Below are 17,227 nucleotides of genomic sequence, written 5' to 3' on the forward strand. Positions count from 1 at the left end.
CAGGGGTACAGGTCTGTGAATCGCCAGGTTTACACACTTCACAGCACTCACCATATCACATACCATGTCCATAACCCCACCCCCCTCTCCCAACCTCCCTCCCCTAGTAACCCTCGTTTGTTTTGTGAGATTAAGAGTCACTTATGTTTTGTCTCCCTCCCGATCCCGTCTTGTTTCATTTATTCTTCTCCTACCCGCCTAACCCCCCATGTTGCAGCTCCACTTCCTCATATCAGGGAGATCATATGATAGTTATCTTTTTCCCATTGGCTTATTTCGCTAAGCATGATACCTTCTAGTTCCATCCACGTCGTCGCAAATGGCAAGATTTCATTTCTTTTGATGGCTGCATAGTATTCCATTGTATATATATACCGCATCTTTGTTTTCCATTCATCTGTTGATGGACATCGAGGTTCTTTCCATAGTTTGGCTATTGTGGACATTGCTGCTATAAACATTTGGGTGCAGGTGCCCCTTCAGATCACTACATTTGTATCTTTAGGGTAAATACCCAGTAGTGCAATTGCTGGGTCATAGGGTAGTTCTATTTTCATCTTTTTGAGGAAATTCCATGCTGTTTTCCAGAGTGGTTGCACCAGCATGCATTCCCACAAACAGCATAGGAGGGTTCCCCTTTCTCTGCATCGTCGCCAACATCTGTCTTTTCCTGACTTGTGAATTTTAGCCATTCTGACTGGTGTGAGGTGATATCTCATTGTGGTTTTGATATGGATTTCCCTGATGCCGAGGGATGAGGAGCACTTTTTCATGTGTCTGTTGGCCATCTGGATATCTTCTTTGCAGAAATGTTTGTTCATGTCTTCTGCCCATTTCTTTTTTTTTTTTTTAAGATTTTATTTATCTATTTGACAGAGAGAGATTACAAGTAGACAGAGAGGCAGGCAGAGAGAGAGAGGAGGAAGCAGGCTCCCCACTGAGCAGAGAGCCCGATGCGGGACTCGATCCCAGGACCCTGAGATCATGACCTGAGCTGAAGGCAGTGGCTTAACCCACTGAGCCAACCAGGTGCCCCTCTTCTGCCCATTTCTTGATTGGATTATTTGTTCTTTGGGTGTTCAGTTTGCTAAGCTCTTTATAGATTTTGGACACTAGCCTTTTATCTGATATGTCATTTGCAAATATCTTCTCCCATTCTGTCAGTTGTCTTTTGGTTTTGGTAACTGTTCCCTTTGCTGTGCAAAAGCTTTTGATCTTGATGAAATCCCAATAGTTCGTTTTTACCCTTGCTTCCCTTGCCTTTGGTGATGTTCCTAGGAAGATGTTGCTGTGGCTGAGGTCAAAGAGGTTGCTGCCTGTGTTCTCCTCAAGGATTTTGATGGATTCCTTTCTCACATTGATGTCCTTCATCCATTTTGAGTCTATTTTCATGTCTGGTGTAAGGAAATGGTCAAATTTCATTTTTTTGTGTGTGGCTGTCCAATTTTCCCAACACCATTTGTTGAAGAGACTGTCTTTTTTCCATTGGACATTCTTTCCTGCTTTGTTGAAGATTAGTTGACCATAGAGTTGAGGGTCTATTTCTGGGCTCTCTATTCTGTTCCATTGATCTATGTGTCTGTTATTGTGCCAATTCCATGCTGTCTTCATGATGACAGCTTTGTAATAGAGCTTGAAGTCTGGAATTGTGATGCCACCAACTTTGGCTTTCTTTTTCAATATTTCTTTGGCTATTTGAGGTTTTTTCTGGTTCCATATAAATTTTAGGACTATTTGTTCCATTTCTTTGAAAAAATTGATGGTATTTTGATAGGGGTTGCATTAAATGTGTAGATTGCTTTGGGTAGCATGGACATTTTCACAATGTTTGTTCTTCCAATCCAGGAGCATGGAACATTCTTCCATTTCTTTGTGTCTTCCTCAATTTCTTTCATGAGTACTTTATTGTTCTCTGAGTATAGATTCTTAGCCTCTTTGGTTAGGTTTATTCCTAGGTATCTTATAGTTTTGGGTGCAATTGTAAATGGGATTGACTCCTTAATTTCTCTTCTGTCTTGTTGTTGGTGTAGAGAAATGCAGCTGATTTCTGTGCATTGATGTTATATCCTGTCATTTTACTGAATTCCTGTACAAGTTCTAGCTTTTTGGAGTGGAGTCTTTTGGGTTTTCCAATATAGTATAATATCCTCTGCAAAGAGTGGTAGTTTGACTTCTTCTTTGCAGATTTGGATGCCTTTAATTTCTTTTTGTTGTCTGATTGCTGAGGCTAGGACTTCTAGTACTATGTTGAATAGCAGTGGTGATAATGGACATCCTTGCCATGTTCCTGACATTAGCAGAAAAGGTTTCAGTATTTCTCTATTCAGAATGATATTTGCAGTGCGTTTTTCATAGATGGCCTTGATAATATTGAGGTATGTGCCCTCTATCCCTGTACTTTGAAGAGTTTTGATCAGGAAGGGATGCTGTACTTTGTCAAATGCTTTTTCAGCATCTATTGAGAGTATCATATGGTTCTTGTTCTTTCTTTTATTAATGTGTTGTATCACATTGATTGATTTGTGGATGTTGAACCAACCTTGCAGCCCTGGAATAAATTCCACTTGGTCATGGTGAATAATACTTTTAATGTACTGTTGAATCCTATTGGCTAGTATTTTGGTGAGAATTTTTGCATCTGTGTTCATCAAGGATATTGGTCTGTAGTTCTCTTTTTTGATGGGATCCTTGTCTGGTTTTGGGATCAAGGTGATGCTGGCCTCATAAAATGAGTTTGGAAGTTTTCCTTCCATTTCTATTTTTTGGAACAGTTTCAGGAGAATAGGAATTAGTTCTTCTTTAAATGTTTGGTAGAATTCCCCTGGGAAGCTGTCTGGCCCTAGGCTTTTGTTTGTTTGGAGATTTTTGATGACTGTTTCAATCTTCTTACTGGTTATGGGTCTGTTCAGGCTTTCTGTTTCTTTCTGGTTCAGTGTTGGTAGTTTATATGTCTCTAGGAATGCATCCATTTCTTCCAGATTGTCAGATATGTTGGCGTAGAGTTGCTCATAGTATGTTCTTATAATTGTTTGTATTTCTTTGGTGTTAGTTGTGATCTCTCCTCTTTCACTCATGATTTTATTTATTTGGATCCTTTCTCTTTTCTTTTTGATAAGTCTGGCCAGGGGTTTATCAATCTTATTAATTCTTTCAAAGAACCAGCTCCTAGTTTTGTTGATTTGTTCTATTGTTTTTTTGGTGTCTATTTCATTGATTTCTGCTCTGTTCTTTATAATTTCTCTTCTCCTGCTGAGTTTAGGCTTTCTTTCTTGTTCTTTCTCCAGCCCCTTTAGATGTAGGGTTAGGTTGTGTATTTGAGACCTTTCTTGTTTCTTGAGAAATGTTTGTACCGCTATATATTTTCCTCTCAGGACTGCCTTTGTTGTGTCCCACAGATTTTGAACTGTTTTGTTTTCATTATCATTTGTTTCCATGAATTTTTTCAATTCTTCTTTAATTTCCTGGTTGACCCATTCATTCTTTAGAAGGATGCTGTTTAGTCTCCATGTATTTGTGTTCTTTCCAACTTTCTTCTTGTGATTGAGTTTTAGCTTCAGAGCATTGTGGTCTGAAAATATGCAGGGAATGATCCTAATCTTTTGATACTGGTTGAGACCTGATTTATAACCCAGGAGGTGATCTATTCTGGAGAATGTTCCATGTGCACTACAGAAGAATGTGTATTCTGTTGCTTTGGGATGAAATGTTCTGAATATATCTGTGATGTCCATCTGGTCCAGTGTGTCATTTAAGGCCTTTATTTCCTTGCTGATCTTTTGCTTGAATGATCTGTCCATTTCAGTGAGGGGAGTGTTAAAGCCCCCTACTATTATTGTATTATTGTCAATGTGTTTCTTTGATTTTGTTATTAATTGGTTTATATAGTTGGCTGCTCCCACTTTAGGGGCATATATATTTAAAATTGTTAGATCTTCTTGTTGGACAGACCATTTGAGTATGATATAGTGTCCTTCCTCATCTCTTATTATAGTCTTTGGCTTAAAATCTAATTGATTTGATATAAGGATTGCCACCCCATCTTTCTTCTGATGTCCATTAGCATAGTACATTGTTTTCCATTCCCTCACTTTAAATCTGGAGATGTCTTTGGGCTTAAAATGAGTTTCTTTTAGGCAACATGTTGATGGGTTTTGTTTTTTTATCTATTCTGATACCCTGTGTCTTTTGATTGGGGCATTTAGCCTGTTAACATTCAGGGTAACTATTGAGAGATATGAATTTAGTGCCATTGTATTGGCTGTAAAGTGACTGTTACTGTATATTTTCTCTGTTCCTTTCTGATCTACTACTTTTAGGCTCTCTCTTTGCCTAGAGGACCCCTTTCAATATTTCCTGTAGAGCTGGTTTGGTGTTTGCAAATTCTTTCAATTTTTGTTTGTCCTGGAAGCTTTTTATCTTTCCTTCTATTTTCAATAATAGCCTAGCTGGATATAGTATTCTTGGCTGCATGTTTTTCTTGTTTAGTGCTCTGAATATATCATGCCAGTTCTTTCTGACCTGCCAGGTCTCTGTGGATAAGTCTGCTGCCAATCTAATATTTTTACCATTGTATGTTAAAGACTTCTTGTCCCAGGCTGCTTTCAGGATTTTTTCTTTGTCGTTAAGACTTGTAAATTTTACTATTAGGTGACGGGGTGTGGACCTATTCTTGTTGATTTTGAGGGGGGTTCTCTGCACCTCCTGGATTTTGATGCTTGTTCCCTTTGCCATATTAGGGAAATTCTCTCCAATAATTCTCTCCAATATACCTTCTGCTCCCCTATCTCTTTCTTCTTCTTCTGGAATCCTTATTATTCTAATGTTGTTTCATCTTATGGTGTCACTTACCTCTCAAATTCTCCCCTCGTGGTCCAGTAGCTGTTTGTCACTCTTGCTCAGCTTTTTTATTCTATGTCATTTGGTCTTCTATATCACTAATTCTTTCTTCTGCCTCATTTATCCTAGCAGTAAGAACCTCCATTTTTTACTGAATCTCATTAATACCTTTTTTTATTTCAACTTGGTTAGATTTTAGTTCTTTTATTTCTCCAGAAAGGGCTTTTATCTCTCCAGAGAGGGTTTCTCTAATCTTCCATGCCTTTTTCGAGTCTGGTTAGAGCCTTGAGAATCATCATTCCTAACTCTAGATCTGACATATTACCAATGTCTGTATTGATTAGGTCCCTAGCCTTCGGTACTGCCTCTTGTTCTTTTCTTTTTTCTTTTTTTTTCCTTTTTTTTTTTTTTTTTTGTGGTGAGTTTTTTGCCTTGTCATTTTGTCCAGTTAAGAGTATATGAAGGAGCAAATAAAATACTAAAAGGGTGGGAAAGACCCCAGGAAAATGCGCTTTAACCAAATCAGAAGGGACCCCAAATCTTGGGGGCAGAAAGGGGATAAAAAGAAGTTCAGAAGAGAAAAAAAAAATTAAAAAAAAACAAATAAAGAAAAATATATAAAAGAAAAAATATATATGTATTAGATAAACTAGTTAAAAAACGTTAAAGAAGAAAAGGGCAAAAGTTAAAAAAATTAGTAGAAGAAAAAAATAATAAAATTAAAAATAAATTAAATTAACAGCAAGACTAAAGAATCATGGAGAGAAAGCCATGAGTTCCGTGCTTTGCTTTCTCCTCCTCTGGAATTGTCCTGCTTTCCTTGATAGGTGAACTTGGTCTTGGCTGGATTTCTTGTTGATCTTCTGGGGGAGGGGCCTGTTGTAGTGATTCTCAAGTGTCTTTGTCCAAGGCAGAATTGCACCCCAGGGGTTGGGTAAGTAATCTGCTCGGGTTCTCTTTTGGGAGCTTTTTTTCCCTGAATGCTTTCCGTAGTTTCGGGGGTCAGGAATGAAAATGGCAACCTCCCAATCTCTGGCCTGGAGGAGCGAAGAGCTAGGGACCCCACTCCTCATTGTGCCCTCAGAGAAGAGCACCCAATCACTCCGGTCTCCCTGGCCTCCGTCCCGCTCTGAGCTCACCAGAGCCTGTGACCAGTTCAAGGTAACCTCGAGCTGAGAGCTCACTCCTCGGTTCTGTCTCTGTAGCCAGCTTCCCTGGCTCTACAACACCCAGATACCCCTGATCCTTCTGTGACCCTGCGGGACCTGGGGCCACGCTGACCCCACGTGGGCTTCACCCCGGTTTAGCCTCTGGAACGATGTCCGTCAGTGGAGCAGACTTTTAAACGTTCTGATTTTGTTCACCATTGCTCTGTTGCTTGCTGGGAGCCGGCCCCTTCCCCCCACAGTCTGTCTTCCCGTGGCTTTGGATTTACTTCTCCGCTGGTTCTACCTTTCAGAAAGTGGTTGATTTTTTGTTTCTAGAATTGCTGTTCTTCTTCTCTTCGATCTCCTGTTGGATTTGTAGGTGTTTGCAATGGTTTGATAAGCTATCTAGCTGATCTTCTGCTACCTGATGTCGTCTCAGCCTGCTACTTCTCCGCCATCTTGACTCCCCTCCCAATCTATTAGATATTTTTAAAGCTTTTCCCATTATTTTGGTGCCAACTTTAAGAATCAAACAGAATCTTTGAGATCCTCCTCCTATCCCTCCTCCTATCCCTAAATGAAACAATTACATAAACACATGGTCTCCTTTATCTTTTGTGTTTTCTTCAATATGTATTACCAGTTCTAGAAACTCAAATTTTTACATTATGAATATTCTCTTTTATTTTTGGCATTTATATTAAGCTTCACAAGCATATTAACAAATTTATCTTCTGTGTTTTCTTCAATATGTATTACCAGTTCTAGAAACTCAAATTTTTACATTATGAATATTCTCTTTTATTTTTGGCATTTATATTAAGCTTCACAAGCATATTAACAATAATAATTATTTAGAATAAAGTGAGTTTTACTAGCTTCATTTCTCATAATTATTTTTTTCTTTATCACTCTCTTCTGGATGTGTTCCAATTAATTTTCCATTTTGTTGACATGTGAGGTCAACATAATATTCTGGACCTCTGGGAATATAAATGTGTTCCTTTGATAAATCTCTACAGTGTTTAAATGGTATTTAAATGTGAGTGCCTTTAGCCCAGACATGCTTTCTAGCTTATTGCAATTTCCTTTCCTCCCATCTGTCTACTTGATCTATCTGCTTGCATTGTAGTTTTTGTTTATAAATTTTTTTCTAAACCTTCTTAAGCCACATGCAGTTTAAAACAGCCAAATGCTTTAAATATGATTCCAGGTTCTTACATTGAATGACACTTTTTCCTTTCCTGTATGTAGGCTTTGGAAGATCAGGTATGGGAACTCTTGCAGGAGGCAGACAAGACAGCTGAAGAGAACAAGGATCGGAGTCAGGTGTATGATGCCATGGCCAACACCTTGGGTGAAGCATGGGCAGCCCTTGTCTCTATGCTTGAAAGAAGAAGGGAGCTCCTCAGGTTGACTTCAGAATTTTTTGAAAATGCCTTGAAGGTTTGTGTTTAAAAGAAAAACTACTTTCACACTAGAGCAAATAGATAGCACTTCCAAAAATGTTTAATTTCCACAAATAGACATTGCAATCAGTTTTTAAAATGGTAGAATGACCAAGTTATATACAATACATTTAATTTTTGATTGCAAAAGCATTAAATTGTTAATGTTTTAGATATAGCCTTTCAAAAAACAAACAAACAAAGAAAACGCTAAGTGGGCACCTGTGTGGCTCAGTCTGTTTAGTGTCTAACTTAGGTTCAGGTCCTGATCCTGGGATCCTGGGATAGAATCCAGTGTCATCGGACTCCCTGCTCAGTGGAGAGTCTGCTTGCTTCTCCCTCTGCCTCTTCCCCCTGCTTATGCTTTCTCTATCTTAAATAAATAAATAAAATATTTTTAAAAGACCCTAAGTACAGCTAATTAAAATTAAATAAAATATTAAGTAAAAATAGAAACTATTATCCATAAGTCACTATGATTTCTTTCTTTCTTTAGGAGATGGTAATACAGTTATTAAATCAAACAATTATCCCCGATTTTATGATTATTAGTATTCTGATTAAAGTGTTCTTGTTGATTTAAAAGTGGAGGACAGAACATATGCTTTTTATGAAAAAGGCAACTGCAGAATATTCCATAGAATATTTGACTTGTAAGCATAACATTTTATAGAATACTTTCCAAAGGCATACAGTTGGATTCATAGTTTGTACTCATTAAAAATTTAAGGAAAGAAAAGTCTGGACCTAAGAAGGTCATTTCCTCCTGCGACTTTTCTTGAATTCTGAGATGTTTTCACAGTTCTCAATTTCAAAATGTGAGACCAAAGAACATTATCAAAAGAGCTGTTGTATTTGGTGTAAGGCATTCACTGGAAATTTCACTTTCAACTTTTCTGTCAAGTGGCAGTACATTCATTCTGATGTGAGAGAACTGCTTAATTATGATAAAGCACTAGCTTTGAAAAATATGACATTTCCAAACTCAAAATTCAGGTCTTAAATTCAAAATAACGAAGGAAGGAAGATTAGTAATAGAACATAAAAATTGGAGTAGACAATCTCATGAATCATAAACTCGTTTAAAAGTAAAAAGAAGGAGCAAAAACCTTATTGTAACTTATGTTTGTTTTCCACAGTTTGAATACAGAACCCCAACTACAATTCATTTTACAGATCATCTTGGGGAAAAGTTTCATACGTAGTTTTCTTTCCTGAGAAGGAACCAGATGAAATTCACCTACAGGGTCAAATTGTAGATACATTTGAATCATTCCATCTTAGTAAATGGGGTATAGATGTCAACTTCCCTGGAAATTCAACTCATTTAAGCAGAAGAAATTATCTTTCTTCAGTCATTAGGCCCAATACTTGTTTCTCATGGGGTAGTAGCATTAATGTCAGCTGATTTTCTCTCTGATGAGAAATTATTTCCAGAGATTGCATGAAGTAAAAGGAAATACTAAGTCAACTCATTATTCAGCCCACCACTCTGATTTGTAGTAGAAAGATACTGTTTCTTATATTTTCCTGCTTCCAATTTTGTGGGTCACTTAGGAATAAGCTGAAGGCAAACTCTTTTCCTGCCCCTTGTTTTGCCAAACTATTTTAATCACTGATTAATAACAATATTAAAAAACGTTGAGTCTAACCATTGCCACTTTTGTCCAGTGCAAGATGCAAAAAGAAAAGTGGGTGATAGAAAATATCTGTAAGGTAAAAGTTAACAGAACTTTAGGGAAAACTTTTCTGTATACACATTCCTTGCTTATTTATTTATTTAAAATTCAAATAACAGTTGAAATATGTTATAAGTTATACAGTGACTCTAGAACTTTTTATAATGTTCTACAGAGAAAAGCTAAATCACCTTCTAGGGTTGGGCTTTTGTTGTTGTTGTTTGCTTGTTTGTTTTGAAACTTCTCTTTGAAGAATACCTGTAAAATAAGCTATCAGAAATGGAATGAATAAGAGTTGCAAATGATGTGTGTATAGAGTTCCCTTATTGAACTATGATGCATGCAGTTCCATAAAAATATGAAATGACTTCTTATTGCATGGTTGATAATTACTATAGGACTGTTTTAGAACTGTAGACTTAACCATCAGACAGATTATTCTCTTATTAGACACCATGCAGCAATTTAGGAACACTGTCCCTAAGTGACGGTGATTAGTATCCACCAGATTGTTCTAACATGATTGTGGAGGCCTTCTCCATATTTCCAAAGAGGACATGCTCATTAGTCTCTCTCTCATCATTCCATGCCATTTATAACTAGATTTTATGTGACTATTGTAATAATCAAAATATAGTAGATATTGTTAATCAAATAGTTACATAAGAGTATTAAAAAATCACTGAATTCATAGATGATAGTTTGGAGAAAATGTGAAAAAAAATATAAGCATGTGGTAAACTTTTGTGTCTTTCTTACTGATACTTGACCTTTATGAGTTTATTCAATATCTGATATAAAAGTAAACATATTGATTAAGATTATTGATTAAACTTTTGAATCTGAGTGCTGAAACAAAACAGTTATTGTCTAGCTAGATTATGTAGACTATGTGTACTACCATGGATGTACTGTACTGGAAGAACCAAACATGTTTTTCCCTCTTCTAAAATTTGTTTCTAAGATTATTCCCCTGAGAATTTTACCATCACTTCAAATACCTCTCCTTCATATTTCCTTGAAGTAGAAACAGAGAGATGGGTCATATTCCTCACCATTTAGGATGCAAAATTTCTCTCTCTTTTTTGAAACAGAGGAAAAATCTCCCATTTTTCATTTTTGCTGTATCTCATCTCATTTTTATATAAAGAATGCATAAGTTCATTGATAAAAATTCAAACAAAATTACAAATTATAGATTTGTTAAAAGTTTACCCACCATCCTTAATCTCATTCCTTCTCATAAAGATAATCGTTTGGTGTGTTTCTCTTCAGATCACTCTCTTATTTTGCATAAGAAATGGGATTAGATATTACTTCTTAGGCTTTTGTTGTTTGTTTTTAGCAAACATTTTGGGTATTCTTTGACAAACTGCTTTATATGTTGGAAGTGGCTGCTTTGTTACATAGACAGTAATTTTAGTTGAAAATTTCAATAGACACTTATCAGTAAAAAAATAAAATTACTTCAACATATTTGACATATATCCATGTATGAAAGGAATACAAAGGAAGGAGAAGAAATTTCTTTGGTACTTTGTAAATTGACCATATGTAAACACACAACCTCATACAAACACCCTCAACCCCCACACACTCACACAAACACACATATCATCATATAAACACACAAACACATATACAGTCAGCTAGGTCATGAATTACTGAAAAATATCTACAAATCACCCAAAGTGGCACATTGATTTTTATTGTTTCAAATGTCTTTTCCTTTGTATTTGTGTTGTAGTTTGCTATTAAAATAGACCAAGCTGAAGATTTCCTCCAGAACACCCAGGAATTTGAGAGTGCCGAGTCTTTAAAATCACTTCTTCAGCTTCACGAACATCATACCAAAGGCAAGAAATATGTTTATTCCTCCCATAAGCTTTTAGGGGTTTTATAACCTTCATGTTCATGTGAGAATGCTCATGTGTAACAATGCATTTTAAATATATCTGTTTATACCTCAAATTGTTCCAAGAAAGTTTAAATAAAGCTTTATTTTTGGTCATCTGCTTCAAAAAATGCATAGTTGTAAATGATTCTGAGGGGATGTTAATGGAACAGCCTCCAGAGATTCAGTTATTCAGTTTGGTAGATTTTAGCTCCTGAGGTCAGGGGCCGTTTCCGCCTTGTTCTTCCTTGTATCCTCAGCATCTAGCACAGTGTTGGCACTTGGTGGATCCTCATGAAATATTTCTTGTTTGAATAAATGGTTGAATTCAGTGAATGTTCCTTCTCAGAGTCAGGAAGTGAAGATCAGGCTTTAAATAACAGCTCTAGATAAGGAAAATCCTCTTTCACTATTAGAGCTATTTAAAAAAAGGGGGATTTGTTAGTGGACTTTTTCTTCAGGAAGCCTATAGTTTGGTTGGGGCATGTACACATTTATTGGCGGGTTACCTGTGGGACTCCGTTACACCACCCAGCATACTACGTAGTAACATTTCATTTCCATATTTGTCTCTGTCACCAGATTGTAAGACTCTGGAGGGCAGGGATTAGTATATATCTGAATCTCACGAGGTAAAATAGCATCCAACCTAAAGTATATTTATTGAATGTTAATTGTATTTAATTCCAACGTAAGACACAGTACAGTGACATAAACTGGAGCAATAAACAAGGCACTACAGGGACATTAAGGAGATAAAAATTGATTCTAAGCTCTGAAGGATCACAACTGAACCCTCCAGTTTTCCAATGTCTTTTTAAAATGAACATAATACCTAAGAAGCTTTCCCTCCGGAACAATCATATTATTACTTCCTTGTTCTTAAATGTATATTTTAAATGTGGCTAAGATATAGATTCATTGGAGTCCATTATACTATTTTCTCTACTTTTGTGTATGTTTTAAAGTGCCCATTAAATGAGTTTAGGAAACCCTATCCCACTGAAGAACATTTGGAATATTTTAAAATGTTTTAGGAAGAAATATCATCCATGATCTCAATGCCAAGACTATGACTTTGATATTTTTAAAAAATTATTCTTTCGGAAAGATGGCTTAGCAAGCTATAATTTCACTCAAGTTATGGACATCCTCATTTATTCATCTTGAATTTGTAATTTATACTTGAGTATGGAAAACTATATAGGTATCAGTATAAAATCCTTTTTAATATAAACTTTTTTATATATAATGACAAGCAAAACAAATAATAAAAATTTATTAAAATCTACTTGCCACACATCATAAGGCATTATGTCAGAAAGTAGGGTTTTATGTATGCAAAAATATGATCTTTAAAATAAACACACCATAGAAATTTTGTATTTCTTGAAGTTCATGATATTCTACTTAGTTTACTCTTGAGAAAAAATGTATCATTTTGTATGATCAACTGATGGAAAACTGATGCTGGGAAAGCATAAAGAATAAAACAGTTAAGATATAAGAAACCAACAGAGGAAGAACCAAAGGACTGACTGAGGGAAACTGAGGGAAAAATGTGTCCATTTTAATGACTCTCATGGTAGCAGTAACGGACTGATTTTAGGCTGGGTACAGTTTACAAGCAGCCTTGGCCAGAGACTCCATTCCTGGAGGTACTATGGTAGTAATTACATTATTCTGGCAGATGTGAAACAGAGAATGGAAGTTCTGGCTAATTATATGTATTCTGTAGGAAGAAGAACAGGTTGGTCTGTTCCACTGTCAGTCTGCAATGCCCTAGCATTTAGAGCTATGCTTCCCTCTCTCATCTGAAAAGTCTAGTGTGTAAGACCTAGTTGTGGAAAGGGAGAAACAAAATGTTATGTGGAAACCCTGCCACTTGCCCATATTTCCTGTGTGTGTGTGTGTGTGTGTAACTTTTTACAGTATCATAACAAACTCTTCAATGCAGAGGAATTATGTATATGTACATATGGAGAATCAGTCATATTATTGTATAGGCTATATAAATTAAAACTTTTCAGTTTCCTATACAAGGCCCTCTATAATCTGTCTTCATCTTGTTTTCAAGTTCTTTCTTTCCCTTCCACATAAGAACTTGCTCTAGATGGGTAAGTTTTTTCTGCCCCTTCCTCTCCCATCTTGTTCATGTTCACTTCCATTTCTTGGAGAGATTTGTTCTAATATTCTCCCTGCTTTACCTTACTCTATTTGATTGATCTCATCCTCTTTTTGGTCCAAGTTGTTTTCAATGTTTGTTTCTTTGCATTGTTAACTCCTAATCAAATTGCTCAGTGCACATAATGAACCTTCCTCACTCTGAGCAGTAAGACCGTCTAATCCTTTATTTGACAGATCTAGGTCATGTGACATAAAATACTTCAAATTCTTTCCTTTTCATGTCAAACTCTTTCTCTCACAATATCTTCACTTATCTCATTCTCTCTTCTAGCTCTACCCCCTCTCAAAAAAAAGTCAAGTTAAAAGAGACAACTGGCCCAACTACCACAGCCTCATTAGTGCTGTGCAGTTAACTGCTGAATGTTAGAAAGCTAATGCGGAGTGCCATGGGAGACTGCAAAGAACACTGAGCTTCTAATCAGAACATGTGGCTTTTAGCACTCCTTAGCCCAGTTCTAGTTGTGTGATGCTTGGTAAGGTACTTAGTCTCTGAGTATTCTTCATAGTTCTCCCTGTCCTAAAAATAAAAAAAATAGTATATTCAACCCTGCTGATACTCTCTTCTTTTTTTCTTACTTCTAACAGAAAATGTCTCAAATATTGCCCTGTCTTGTTGACTTCACTTCATAACAATGTCCCCACTTCTCAACCTCATAATTTGTCTTCCATTTTCATTACTTTCCCATCACAAAAATCTCATGCCTTCTCACAGTCTTTTTACATCTCTAGAGAACCCCTGATCTCTAGCACTTTTAGCTCTCTTAAATCTTACATCTCTCTTAATACATTTGATCTCATTCAAGTATTCTACAAGAATTTTTGAACATATCTCCTATGCCAATCACTATGCTAAGTTCTGAGGATATTATCATGGTCACTATCTTCATATTGTCTTGGATCCTGGTGGCACAGGAGACATTAATCAACTAACCCAATACAAAACTATAAAACTATAGTTGTGGTAAGAACTGTTAATGAGAACAATTAATAGTATTTGATTTGGTATAGGATTTTATATAGGATTTGATTCAGTCACGTTTTTCTTTTGAAGAATTGGCAGTTAAGTAAGACCTAAAGTATGAATAGAATAAAGGTGGAGAAAGAAGGGGTTGAGAATGATGTCCCTGGCAGAGGACACAGTGAAAAGTGCTGGTGCAGAAGGGAATGTCAGGTTTGTGATGTAGTTAAAAAGAGAGAGATAAAGAGTAGAGAGATTGAGATAATCTGAAAGGGAAGATAGGGACCAGACCATGCCAGACCTAAAATCGTGTCAAGGGGTCTGTCCTTAATTCTAAGGCAATTGGAACCCATTGTGTGCACGTGTGCGCATGCGTGTGTGCGTGTGTACGTGTGTGTGTGAGTGGCATAGTATATTTAGAAAACATCTGTCTGGTTAACATATAGAGAATAGATGAATGGATTAGAGAAGGATGAAATTAAGAGGTAGCTGCACAAGTCCAGGCAAGAAATAATGTTTTCTGTAGCAGGGATGGAGAGCAGTAAACGCACACAGGAGATTGAGGGTGGAATTGATAGGTATTGATAATGAGGGAGAAGAATGTGTCATGGATGACTCCTGGGTGCTAGTCTTTAAACTTCAGAATTACTTCATTCACTTCAGAATGTAGAGCACATCAAGAAGTACAGGCACTGTAAGTAGCATCACACCACTAAAAACCAACTGAAACAGTGCCCAAGTCCCATGATTTTTCTCCTCCCTGTATTGAATTACACTGTCACTGAACTGCAGCATCCTATTATTTGGCAGTTAGTGCTACAGAAATTGTTAGGTCATGTTATCTGACCAGTTGTATCAGACATTTTCTATTTACACATTTGGATTCCTTACAGTATAATTTATCATTAACATAAAGGTTATATACATTTTAAATTATACCAAGAGTTTGAATGTTACTATAGAAAAGCTTCCTCATATCATCAGTATTTTTTTTCTAATTTTCTTCTAGAACTCTTAGAACGATCTCTAGCCCTTTTAAACAAAAGTCAACAGCTCACTGACTTCATAGAAAAATTCAAGTGTGATGGACCTAATGTGAATCCTGAGTTGATTCAGGGAGCTCATAACAGCTGTTTGAAGATTGACAGCCTTCTTGAGCTTCTCCAAGACAGGAGACGGCAAATCGACAAGGACCTGAAGCAACAACAACAAGAACTGCGTCAGGTTCTGCAGATATGTCAGTGGGACCAGCAAGAAAATCAGGTAACCCAAAGGGGAATTAATGATCCCTTGACCTCAGTTATTGAAGTTTGATTATTATGTGGACTGACTGTTTCCTGGGATAGTTCCTCATTTGTTACGGTCAAAATCTGTGGGTTTTAGTCCAAACTAACATGTTGTTTTCCACATAAGTTAAATGAAAAACAAATATTTTTATTTTCTATTGTTGGACTCTCTTTCTCACCTCTTTCCAGATTACTACTTATATACATATTTCCTTGAAATTCTGAAATATAAATTTTTGAAGTTTTCTTGAAAGTTGAAGAGGCATGATGGTGCTGAACTGTACTACATTGCTGCTAATGCCAGTGAAAGTCTGTCAGCTCCAAGGAGTGGTTTTAGAAGAATAGTCTGGTGCCAGGCACCTCGGTGGCTCACTTGGTTAAGTGACTACCTTTGGCTCAGGTCATGATCCTGGAGTCCTGGAATCGAGTCCCACATTGGGCTCCCTGCTTGGCAGGGAGTCTGCTTCTCCCACTGACATCTCTCCTCTCATTCTCTCTCTCTCTCTCTCTCTCTCTCAGATAAATAAATAAAATCTTTAAAAAAAAAAAGTACCTGGTTCCAAGTAAGAAATATGACCTTGGCCTGTGGTTGGATGCTGAATAGTTAGAGGGCTTTGGGGCAAGAGGTTCATGAGTTTGCAGACTTGCTAGAACTAATCACCCTAGCTGTAGGTATGCTTTGGTCAGTTGTCAATATGCTTGCTGTGTACTTTTTTTGTCCCAACTACTTAAGGGTAAGCACAGATAGAACTCTTTCTTTAAAGCAGTTTCAGATTCATAGTAAAACTGAGTGGAAAGTAGAGAGTACCCTCTCTTCCCATACATGTATAATCTCTCCCACTATCCCTATCCTGCACCAGAGTGGTATGGTTGTTACAGTCAGTGACCTACTTTGAGGATCATTATCATCCCGAATCCATAGTATACGTTAGGGTTCACTCTTGGTGCAATATATTCTGTGGCTTTAGTCAAATGTAAATGACATATATCCACGATTGTAGCATACAGAATAATTTCACTTCCCTAAGAATCTTTTGTGTTTTGACTCTTCATCCCTCCTTCACCTTAATCCTTGGTAACCACCCATCTTTTTACTGTCTCCATAGTTTTGCCTTTTCCAGAATGTCATATAGTTGGAATCAGTAGTTAGCCTTTTTGGATTGAGTGCTTTCACTTAGTAATGTGCATTTAAGATTCTGCCATATCTTTTCATGGCTTGATAGCTCATTTCTTTTCAGTGCTGAATAACAGTCTGTTGTCTGGATTTGCCACAGTTTATTTATCCATTCACCTACTGAAAGGGATTTTTGTTGTTTCCAGGTTTGGGCAATTATAAATAAAGCTTCTATAAGGATTCATGTATAGATATTTGTGTGGGCATAAATTTTAATTCATCTAAGCAACCAAGGAATACACTGATGACTCACATATAGTAAGACTATGTTTATAAGAAACTACCAAATCATCTTCCAAACTGGCTGTACCACTTTGTATTTCCATCAGCAATGAAAATTCCTGTTGCTCCACATCCTTCCCAGCATTATCGGTGTTCTCTCTGTCTTGGACATTGGCCATTCTGATAGGCATATACTACTATCTCATTGTTTTAATGAGTCTCTTATTTATTTATAAATGGCAGGTATTCATCCTTTCTTATTGCTGAGTAATATTCCATTGTGTATATGACCATATCTTCTTTATCCATTTGTCTTTTGAAGGGCATCTCAGCTCTTTCCACAGTTTCATTATTGGGGACATTGCTTCTAGGAACATCAGGGTGCATGTGCCCCT

The 17,227-nt window shown here is 36.7% G+C and overlaps 1 protein-coding gene across 7 annotated transcripts in view; it reads left to right on the forward strand.

Moving 5' to 3' along the window:
- CCDC141 (coiled-coil domain containing 141) overlaps nt 1-17,227 on the forward strand; it is a 234,603-nt gene that overhangs the window by 68,554 nt on the left and 148,822 nt on the right. For 6 of the 7 annotated variants that reach the window (XM_059166907.1, XM_059166908.1, XM_059166910.1 and 3 more), the window contains 3 exons: nt 7,239-7,430; nt 10,859-10,967; nt 15,160-15,413. In XM_059166907.1, coding sequence (XP_059022890.1) covers nt 7,239-7,430; nt 10,859-10,967; nt 15,160-15,413 — 555 coding nt within the window. The remainder of the gene's footprint in view (nt 1-7,238; nt 7,431-10,858; nt 10,968-15,159; nt 15,414-17,227) is intronic. The other variant, XM_059166912.1, reaches the window with a different exon arrangement.

This window comes from Mustela lutreola, chromosome 3 (assembly GCF_030435805.1).
Source record: "Mustela lutreola isolate mMusLut2 chromosome 3, mMusLut2.pri, whole genome shotgun sequence".
Lineage (NCBI taxonomy): Eukaryota > Metazoa > Chordata > Mammalia > Carnivora > Mustelidae > Mustela > Mustela lutreola.